The sequence below is a fragment of the Palaemon carinicauda genome, chromosome 9, assembly GCF_036898095.1.
Source record: "Palaemon carinicauda isolate YSFRI2023 chromosome 9, ASM3689809v2, whole genome shotgun sequence".
NCBI classification, from domain to species: Eukaryota; Metazoa; Arthropoda; class Malacostraca; order Decapoda; family Palaemonidae; genus Palaemon; species Palaemon carinicauda.
This window is the reverse complement of record NC_090733.1, coordinates 62491281-62501900: the sequence shown is the minus strand read 5'-3', so window position 1 is coordinate 62501900 and position 10620 is coordinate 62491281. Positions and strand designations below refer to the sequence as shown.

Sequence of the window (10620 nt, the reverse complement as noted above, 5' to 3'; positions counted from 1 at the left end):
GAGTTGAATCTAGGAAAAAAAGAATGGGAAGAATAAGAAAGCTCTAACTAGATACAGTGAAAGAGCTGATGGAATTGAATCTGGAAGAACGAAGCAAGGCGAAACTGAAAAAGCTCTCATTGTACAGAGTGGAAGAGATTATGGAATTGAATATTGAAGAAGGAAGCATCGGGGGACCTAAAAAGCTCTGACAGTGGAATAGATGGTGGAATTAAATCTGAAAGAAGGAAGCATACAGTGTCTGAAAGTTCTGACTGGAAAGAGAGGAAGAGATGTTGGAATTAGATTTGGCATAGGGAGAGTATGAAGGTCCTAAATGGGTAGATTGTAAGAGAGGATGAAATTGAATCGATGGGGAGACTTAAAAACCTCTGACTGGGCAGATTGGAAGAGATAAAAATAAATAGTGGAATAGATTCTAGGGGAAGAAATCATAGGGAGACTGAAAAAGCTCTGATTGGACACAGTGGAAGAAATGATGGAATTAAATCCAAGGGAAGGAAGCATGAGGAGACTAAAAAAAAAAAAAACCTGACTGGACAAAGTGGAAGATATGATGGAATGGAATCTCTAAGAATGAAGCATGAAACACTAAAAAATCTCTTACTGGAAGGTGTGGAAGATATGAGGGAATAGAGTCTATGAGATGGAAGCATGAAAAGACTAATAAATGTCTGACTGAAGAAATTGGAAAAGATAATGGAATTGAATACAAGAGAAGAAAGCCGGGAGAGACTAATAAACCTCTGACTTGCCAGAGAGGAAGAGATGATGGAATTGAATCTGGGATAATGAAGCATAGGGAGAGAAGGAAAGTCCTGACTTGATTGAGTGGATGACAGGATGGAATTGATTCAGTGAGAAGGAAGCATGATGAGACTTAAGAAAACTCTAAGAGGACAGAGTGGAAGCGATAGTAATTAAATCTGGGAGAAGGAACAAAGGGAGATTAAGAAAGTCCTGACTTGACAGAGTGGAAGAGATGATGGAATTGAATCTGGGTGAAGGAAGCATGGACTGATCATAAAAGCTTTGACTGGAAGGAGTTGAAAAGAAGATGGAATTGAATTTCGTACATGGGAGTACGGGGAAACTGAAAAGCCTCTAACTGGACAGGGTTAAATAGATGATGGAATTGAATCCAAATGAAGGAAGCACAAAGAGACTAAAAAACCTCAGACTGGACTAATTAGAGATGATGGAATTGAATTTGGGAGGACACAAGAAGAGAAAAAAAAAAAGCTTGGACTAGACAGAGTGGAATATATGATGCAATGGAATCTCTGGGATTGAAGCAAGAGACTAAAAAATCTCTGACTGGAGAGAACTGAAAATATAATGGAATTGAATCTAGGAGAAAGAAGCATAGGGAGACTAAAATACCACTGACTGGGAAAAGAGAAAAAGATGATGGCATTGAATCTGGGTGAAAAAAACGGAGGAAGAAAAGGAAAGTCCTGACTGGATAGTTAAGGAGAGATGATGGAATTGAATCTGAGAAGGAAGCAAAAGTGGACCAAAAATGCTCTAACAGGACAGAGTGAAAGTGATGGTGTGACTTAATCGTGAAGAAGGATGCATAAGGAGATTATGAAAGTCCTGACTGAATAGAGTGGAAGAGATGATGGAATATCACCTTAGAGAAGGAAGCATGGGAAAATAAAAGAAAAAAAAATATCTGACTGGAGAGAGTGGAAGATGTGATGGAGTTGAATCTGGGAGAAAGAAGTATAGGGAGATTTAAAAAATGTCTGACTGGACAGAGGGGAAGAGATAGTGGAGGAAGCTGTACCAACCGTGTGTCACACGATTGTACATAGTTCATTTTGTGCTTGTATCTTCGCTCTCCCCTCGCACTAAATAGAATGTACCAATTGTGTGTCACACGTTCGTACATAGTTCATTTTGTGTATATATTATGCTTGTATCTTTGCTCTTCCCTCGCCCTAAAAAGAACCAGAATAAACATGTCTGTTTTTTTCATCTGTAACGGTGTCTGTTTTTGAACATGAAATTGCTTGTTGCTTTGAGTTTTTGTATATAAAGGAGAGTGTTCTATAATAAACTCACTCAGTTGCATTCATCCTGTCTTTGAGTCACAACCTTCTCTCGTCCCGTCTCATTGGTGATCCCGGAAGTCGACTCGCTCCTCCCGCCTTTCACCCCGCCCCCCGCCCCTCGCCCCTCCATCGTTGGTACTATGGCAGACTCTATGGAAGTTATTGCTGTGACTCCCCCATTGAAACTTTCATCATTCGCCAGCGGAGAGGCGTTTGCTTGGTTTCAGGCAGCAAAAGTCCAGTTTCGAATCGAGGGCGTGACTCGCTCAACCACCAGAGCAGATTATGTTCTCGCAGCGATACCCAAGGACACCTTCCCGGAAATATCCGACTGGCTTTGTGAACAAAGAGACACCCCAATAGCATATGACGCCCTCAAAACATACGCTCTGCAGCAGTACTCGCCGTCGCCAGCCGCCCCTATAGCAAATTTTTTTCCGCTCTCGCAACAACCGTTAGGGGACCAAAGGGCTTCGCTCACCCTCAGGGAAATAACCAGTATTGCTCATCTACAACCTGCCGCAGACGGCTCTCCTCGTGAGGTGAACCTACTTCGTGCCCTTTGGATACGCCGTTTACCCGGACCTATATGCGCTGCCATACCCGATGCCGACACCCTTATGGACAGCCACTTCAAGACCTCCATCAGCGCCTCCACCCCTGACGAAGAGGATGCCTATTCAACGTCAACCGAAGCTGACGTGAATGCCGTAGGACATACACGCCTACCCCGTGACATGCCGAAGCGGTGACAAAGCCACACATGGATGGTACAAAGCATAGTGAATGTATGTAAGTCCTAGCTGGACAGAGTGGAAGAGATAATGGAATCGAATCCGGGAGAAGGAACCATAGGGAGACTAAAAAAGCTCTGACTGAACAGTGTATTATTGATGGAATTAAATCTGGGAGAATGAAGCATGAGTAGACTAAAAAAGTTCTAAACAGAGTGGAAGATATGATGGACTTGAATCTGGGAGAAAGAGGCATAGTGAGAGTAAGAAAGTCCTGACTGGCCAGACTATAAAAATCTCTAACTGGACAGAATGGAAAAGATGAAGGAATTGATCTGGGATGAAGAAGAATGGGGAGACTAAAAAATCTATCAATGGACAGAGTGTAAGAGATGATGGAATTGAATCTGGGAAAAAGAAGAATAGGGAGACTAAAAAAGCTATGATTGGACAGAGTGGAAAAGTTGATGGAATTGAACATGTGAGAATGAAGTATAGAGATGATAAAATTGAATCTTTGAGAACGAAGTATAAAGTGATTATGAAAGTCCTGACTAGACAGAGTGGAATAGATGAGGGAATTAAATCTGAGAAAAGTGGGCATGGGGAGGACAAAAATCTCCAACAGGACAGAGTTGAAGCGTTGGTGGAATCAAATCTGGGAGAAGGAAGCATGGACAGTCTGAAAAATTCTTACTGGACAGAATGGAAGAGATTATGTAATTGAATTTGGGAGAATGAAGCATGAGCAGACTAAAAAATCTCTGACTGGACAGAGCGGAAGAGAGGATAGAATTGAATCTGGGAAATAGAAGCATAGGGAGAGAAAGAAGGTACTAACTGAATAGCGTGGAAATAATGGAATTTGATCCGTGAAAAGAAAGCATGAGGAGACTAAAAAAATCTCTGAGTAAACAGAGTGGGAGAGATGATGAAATTGAATCTGTGAGAAGGATGTATGGAGACACTAAAAAACACAAGCTATTACTGGAAAGAGTGGAAAATATGATGTAATTGAATAAGGAATAAAGAAGAATAGAATATGAAAGTCCTGACCTGACAGAGTGTAAGGGGAAGAGTGGAAACGATGGTGGAGTTAGATCTGAGAAGGAAGCATAGGAAGACTATGAAAGTCCACACTGGAAAGAGTGGAATAGATGATGGAATTGAATCTGGGAGAAGGAAGTATGGGGAGACTAAAAAAATCTCTGAGTGGACAGAGCAGGACAGATGATGAAATTGAATCTGGGAGAAAGATGCATAGAGACACTAAAAAACAAGCTACTACTGGACAGGGTGGAGGATATGATGGAATTGAATCTGGGGGAAAGAAGAATAGAGAGAATATGAAAGTCCTGATCTGACAGAGTGTAAGAGATGACAGAAATTAATCTGGGAGAAAGAAGCATGGGAAGACTAAGAGGGCTCTAACTGGACAGAGTGGAATAGATGATGGAATTGAATCTTGAAGAAGGAAGCATGGGAGACTTAAAAATGCTCTGCCCAGACAGAGTGGAAGAGATAATGGAATTGAATCTTAGAGAAGGAGCCATGAAGAGAATAATAAAGTTCTGATTGGACAGAGTGGAAGAGATAATGGAATTGAATCTGGAAGAAAGGAAGCATGGGGAGACTAAAAAAGCTCTGACAACAGAGAGTTGAGGAGCTCATGGAATAAAATCAATGAGAAGGAATCATGGGAGACTTAAAAAGCTCTACACTAATTGGAAGAGATAGTAGAATATAATCTGGGAGAAGGAGGCAGAGTGAGAGTATGAATGGCCTAACTAGAAAGAGTGGAAGAGATGATGGTATTGAATCTGGGAGAAAGAAACATGAGGACATGAAAAATGCTACGACTGGACAGAGTTTTAGAGATGATGGAATGTAATCTGTGAGAAGGAACCACGAGAAGACTAAAAAAGTTATAATTGGGCAGAGTAACAAAGATGATGGAATTTAATCTGGGAGAAGGGAGCAGGGAGAGACTAAAAAAGTTATAACTGGGCAGAGTAAAAAAGATAATATAATTGAATCTGTGAGAAGGAACCATTGGGAGATTAAAAAAGCTATGACTGAACAGAATGGAAGATATGGAGGAATTGAATATGAGAGAAAGAATCATAAGGAGGGCATGAAAGTCTTAACTAGACAGAGTGGAGAAGATGGAATTGAATCTGGTAGAAGGAAACATTCGGAGACTAAAAAAGCTCAGAAAGGACAAAAGAAAGAAACGAGGGAATTAAATGTGGGAGAAGGAAGTGTAAAGAGACTAAAATATTCTGACTGGACAGAGAGGAAAATATGCTGGAATTGAATCTGCGAGAAGAAGCATGGGAAGACTAAGAAAGTTCTAACTAGACAGAGTGGAAAAGATGTCAGAATTGAATCTGGGAGAAAGAAGAATGGGGAGACTAAAAAAGCTATTACTAGATAGAATAAATGATATGGTGGAGCTGAATCAGAGAGAAGGGAGCATGGGAGAGTCTGAAAGTCCTTACTTGAAAGAGTGGAATAGATGATGGAATTTGACCTGGGAGGAGGAAGCATGGGGAGACTAAAAAAGATCGAATAGGAGAGAGTGGAAGAGATGGTGGAATTTAATCTGAAAAAAAGATGCATAGGGTTATTATGAAAGTTATGACTTGACAGAGAGGAAGAGATGATAAAATTAAATCTGGGAGAAGGAGGCATGGAGACAATAAAAAAAAAGCTATTACTGGTCAGGGTGGGAGATATGATGTAATTGAATCTGGGAGAAAGAAGAATAAAAAGTATATAAACTTCCTTTCCTGACAATGTAAGATATAATGGATTTGAATCTGGGAGAAAGAAAAATGTGAGACTAAAAAAGCTCTGCCAGGACAGATTGGAAGAGATGATAGAATTGAATCTTGGAGAAGGAAGCATAAGGAGACTAAAAAACATTTTGACTGGACAGAGTTGAATAGATAATGGAATGGAATCTGGGAAAAAGAAGCATGGTGACTCTAAACAATCTCTAACAGCTAAGAGTGGAGAAGATAATGGAATGTAATCAGGGAGAAGGAAGCATGGGAGACTTTAAAAGCTCTTGACAGAGTGGAAGAGATGGTAGAATATAATCAGGTGGAAAAAAAGAAAGAGAGATTATGAAAGGCATAACTGGAAAGAGTGAAAAAGATGTTGGTATTGAATCAGGGATTAAGAAACATGAGGACACCCAAAAGCTACGACTGGACAGAGTTTAACAGATGGTGGAATTGAATCTGTGAGAACAAACCACGGAGAGACTCTAAAATTTATAACTGGGCAGAGTAAAAAAGATGATGGAACTGAATCTGGAAGAAGGGAGCATGGGGAGACTAAAAAAACTCTGACTAGACACAGTGGAAGAGATGATGGAATTGAATCTGGGAGAAGGAACCATGGAGAGACTAAAAAAGCCTTGACTGGACAGAATAGAAGATATGGAGGAATTGAATCTGAGAGAAAAAATCATAAGGAGAGCATGAAAGTCAAGACTAGAAAGAGTGGAGAGAAGATGGAATTGAATCTGGGAGAAGGAAGTATGGGGAGACTAAAAAAATCTCTGAGTGGACAGAGCAGGACAGATGATGAAATTGAATCTGGGAGAAAGATGCATAGAGACACTAAAAAACAAGCTACTACTGGACAGGGTGGAAGATATGATGGAATTGAATCTGGGGGAAAGAAGAATAGAGAGAATATGAAAGTCCTGATCTGACAGAGTGTAAGAGATGACGGAAATTAATCTGGGAGAAAGAAGCATGGGAAGACTAAGAGGGCTCTAACTGGACAGAGTGGAATAGATGATGGAATTGAATCTTGAAGAAGGAAGCATGGGAGACTTAAAAATGCTCTACCCAGACAGAGTGGAAGAGATAATGGAATTGAATCTTAGAGAAGGAGCCATGAAGAGAATAATAAAGTTCTGATTGGACAGAGTGGAAGAGATAATGGAATTGAATCTGGAAGAAAGGAAGCATGGGGAGACTAAAAAAGCTCTGACAACAGAGAGTTGAGGAGCTCATGGAATAAAATCAATGAGAAGGAATCATGGGAGACTTAAAAAGCTCTACACTAATTGGAAGAGATAGTAGAATATAATCTGGGAGAAGGAGGCAGAGTGAGAGTATGAATGGCCTAACTAGAAAGAGTGGAAGAGATGATGGTATTGAATCTGGGAGAAAGAAACATGAGGACATGAAAAATGCTACGACTGGACAGAGTTTTAGAGATGATGGAATGTAATCTGTGAGAAGGAACCACGAGAAGACTAAAAAAGTTATAATTGGGCAGAGTAACAAAGATGATGGAATTTAATCTGGGAGAAGGGAGCAGGGAGAGACTAAAAAAGTTATAACTGGGCAGAGTAAAAAAGATAATATAATTGAATCTGTGAGAAGGAACCATTGGGAGATTAAAAAAGCTATGACTGAACAGAATGGAAGATATGGAGGAATTGAATATGAGAGAAAGAATCATAAGGAGGGCATGAAAGTCTTAACTAGACAGAGTGGAGAAGATGGAATTGAATCTGGTAGAAGGAAACATTCGGAGACTAAAAAAGCTCAGAAAGGACAAAAGAAAGAAACGAGGGAATTAAATGTGGGAGAAGGAAGTGTAAAGAGACTAAAATATTCTGACTGGACAGAGAGGAAAATATGCTGGAATTGAATCTGCGAGAAGAAGCATGGGAAGACTAAGAAAGTTCTAACTAGACAGAGTGGAAAAGATGTCAGAATTGAATCTAGGAGAAAGAAGAATGGGGAGACTAAAAAAGCTATTACTAGATAGAATAAATGATATGGTGGAGCTGAATCAGAGAGAAGGGAGCATGGGAGAGTCTGAAAGTCCTTACTTGAAAGAGTGGAATAGATGATGGAATTTGACCTGGGAGGAGGAAGCATGGGGAGACTAAAAAAGATCAAATAGGAGAGAGTGGAAGAGATGGTGGAATTTAATCTGAAAAAAAGATGCATAGGGTTATTATGAAAGTTATGACTTGACAGAGAGGAAGAGATGATAAAATTAAATCTGGGAGAAGGAGGCATGGAGACAATAAAAAAAAAGCTATTACTGGTCAGGGTGGGAGATATGATGTAATTGAATCTGGGAGAAAGAAGAATAAAAAGTATATAAACTTCCTTTCCTGACAATGTAAGATATAATGAATTTGAATCTGGGAGAAAGAAAAATGTGAGACTAAAAAAGCTCTGCCAGGACAGATTGGAAGAGATGATAGAATTGAATCTTGGAGAAGGAAGCATAAGGAGACTAAAAAACATTTTGACTGGACAGAGTTGAATAGATAATGGAATGGAATCTGGGAAAAAGAAGCATGGTGACTCTAAACAATCTCTAACAGCTAAGAGTGGAGAAGATAATGGAATGTAATCAGGGAGAAGGAAGCATGGGAGACTTTAAAAGCTCTTGACAGAGTGGAAGAGATGGTAGAATATAATCAGGTGGAAAAAAAGAAAGAGAGATTATGAAAGGCATAACTGGAAAGAGTGAAAAAGATGTTGGTATTGAATCAGGGATTAAGAAACATGAGGACACCCAAAAGCTACGACTGGACAGAGTTTAACAGATGGTGGAATTGAGTCTGTGAGAACAAACCACGGAGAGACTCTAAAATTTATAACTGGGCAGAGTAAAAAAGATGATGGAACTGAATCTGGAAGAAGGGAGCATGGGGAGACTAAAAAAACTCTGACTAGACACAGTGGAAGAGATGATGGAATTGAATCTGGGAGAAGGAACCATGGAGAGACTAAAAAAGCCTTGACTGGACAGAATAGAAGATATGGAGGAATTGAATCTGAGAGAAAAAATCATAAGGAGAGCATGAAAGTCAAGACTAGAAAGAGTGGAGAGAAGATGGAATTGAATCTGGGAGAAGGAAGTATGGGGAGACTAAAAAAATCTCTGAGTGGACAGAGCAGGACAGATGATGAAATTGAATCTGGGAGAAAGATGCATAGAGACACTAAAAAACAAGCTACTACTGGACAGGGTGGAGGATATGATGGAATTGAATCTGGGGGAAAGAAGAATAGAGAGAATATGAAAGTCCTGATCTGACAGAGTGTAAGAGATGACGGAAATTAATCTGGGAGAAAGAAGCATGGGAAGACTAAGAGGGCTCTAACTGGACAGAGTGGAATAGATGATGGAATTGAATCTTGAAGAAGGAAGCATGGGAGACTTAAAAATGCTCTGCCCAGACAGAGTGGAAGAGATAATGGAATTGAATCTTAGAGAAGGAGCCATGAAGAGAATAATAAAGTTCTGATTGGACAGAGTGGAAGAAATAATGGAATTGAATCTGGAAGAAAGGAAGCATGGGGAGACTAAAAAAGCTCTGACAACAGAGAGTTGAGGAGCTCATGGAATAAAATCAATGAGAAGGAATCATGGGAGACTTAAAAAGCTCTACACTAATTGGAAGAGATAGTAGAATATAATCTGGGAGAAGGAGGCAGAGTGAGAGTATGAATGGCCTAACTAGAAAGAGTGGAAGAGATGATGGTATTGAATCTGGGAGAAAGAAACATGAGGACATGAAAAATGCTACGACTGGACAGAGTTTTAGAGATGATGGAATGTAATCTGTGAGAAGGAACCACGAGAAGACTAAAAAAGTTATAATTGGGCAGAGTAACAAAGATGATGGAATTTAATCTGGGAGAAGGGAGCAGGGAGAGACTAAAAAAGTTATAACTGGGCAGAGTAAAAAAGATAATATAATTGAATCTGTGAGAAGGAACCATTGGGAGATTAAAAAAGCTATGACTGAACAGAATGGAAGATATGGAGGAATTGAATATGAGAGAAAGAATCATAAGGAGGGCATGAAAGTCTTAACTAGACAGAGTGGAGAAGATGGAATTGAATCTGGTAGAAGGGAACATTCGGAGACTAAAAAAGCTCAGAAAGGACAAAAGAAAGAAACGAGGGAATTAAATGTGGGAGAAGGAAGTGTAAAGAGACTAAAATATTCTGACTGGACAGAGAGGAAAATATGCTGGAATTAAATCTGCGAGAAGAAGCATGGGAAGACTAAGAAAGTTCTAACTAGACAGAGTGGAAAAGATGTCAGAATTGAATCTGGGAGAAAGAAGAATGGGGAGACTAAAAAAGCTATTACTAGATAGAATAAATGATATGGTGGAGCTGAATCAGAGAGAAGGGAGCATGGGAGAGTCTGAAAGTCCTTACTTGAAAGAGTGGAATAGATGATGGAATTTGACCTGGGAGGAGGAAGCATGGGGAGACTAAAAAAGATCGAATAGGAGAGAGTGGAAGAGATGGTGGAATTTAATCTGAAAAAAAAGATGCATAGGGTTATTATGAAAGTTATGACTTGACAGAGAGGAAGAGATGATAAAATTAAATCTGGGAGAAGGAGGCATGGAGACAATAAAAAAAAGCTATTACTGGTCAGGGTGGGAGATATGATGTAATTGAATCTGGGAGAAAGAAGAATAGAAAGTATATAAACTTCCTTTCCTGACAATGTAAGATATAATGGATTTGAATCTGGGAGAAAGAAAAATGTGAGACTAAAAAAGCTCTGCCAGGACAGATTGGAAGAGATGATAGAATTGAATCTTGGAGAAGGAAGCATAAGGAGACTAAAAAACATTTTGACTGGACAGAGTTGAATAGATAATGGAATGGAATCTGGGAAAAAGAAGCATGGTGACTCTAAACAATCTCTAACGGCTAAGAGTGGAGAAGATAATGGAATGTAATCAGGGAGAAGGAAGCATGGGAGACTTTAAAAGCTCTTGACAGAGTGGAAGAGATGGTAGAAT

General features: G+C 39.7%; 2 protein-coding genes across 2 annotated transcripts; both read left to right on the top strand.

Moving 5' to 3' along the window:
• The first annotated feature begins 4568 nt into the window (after positions 1-4568).
• LOC137646452 (uncharacterized) lies at positions 4569-6521 on the top strand. The gene is made up of 3 exons (XM_068379553.1): positions 4569-4681; positions 4841-5057; positions 6018-6521. The coding sequence occupies exons 1-3, from the start codon at positions 4569-4571 to the stop codon at positions 6519-6521; spliced, it is 834 nt and encodes a 277-aa protein (XP_068235654.1).
• Positions 6522-6931: 410 nt separating this feature from the next.
• On the top strand, positions 6932-8884 carry LOC137646451 (high mobility group nucleosome-binding domain-containing protein 5-like). The gene is made up of 3 exons (XM_068379552.1): positions 6932-7044; positions 7204-7420; positions 8453-8884. The coding sequence occupies exons 1-3, from the start codon at positions 6932-6934 to the stop codon at positions 8882-8884; spliced, it is 762 nt and encodes a 253-aa protein (XP_068235653.1).
• The last annotated feature ends 1736 nt before the right edge of the window (positions 8885-10620 follow it).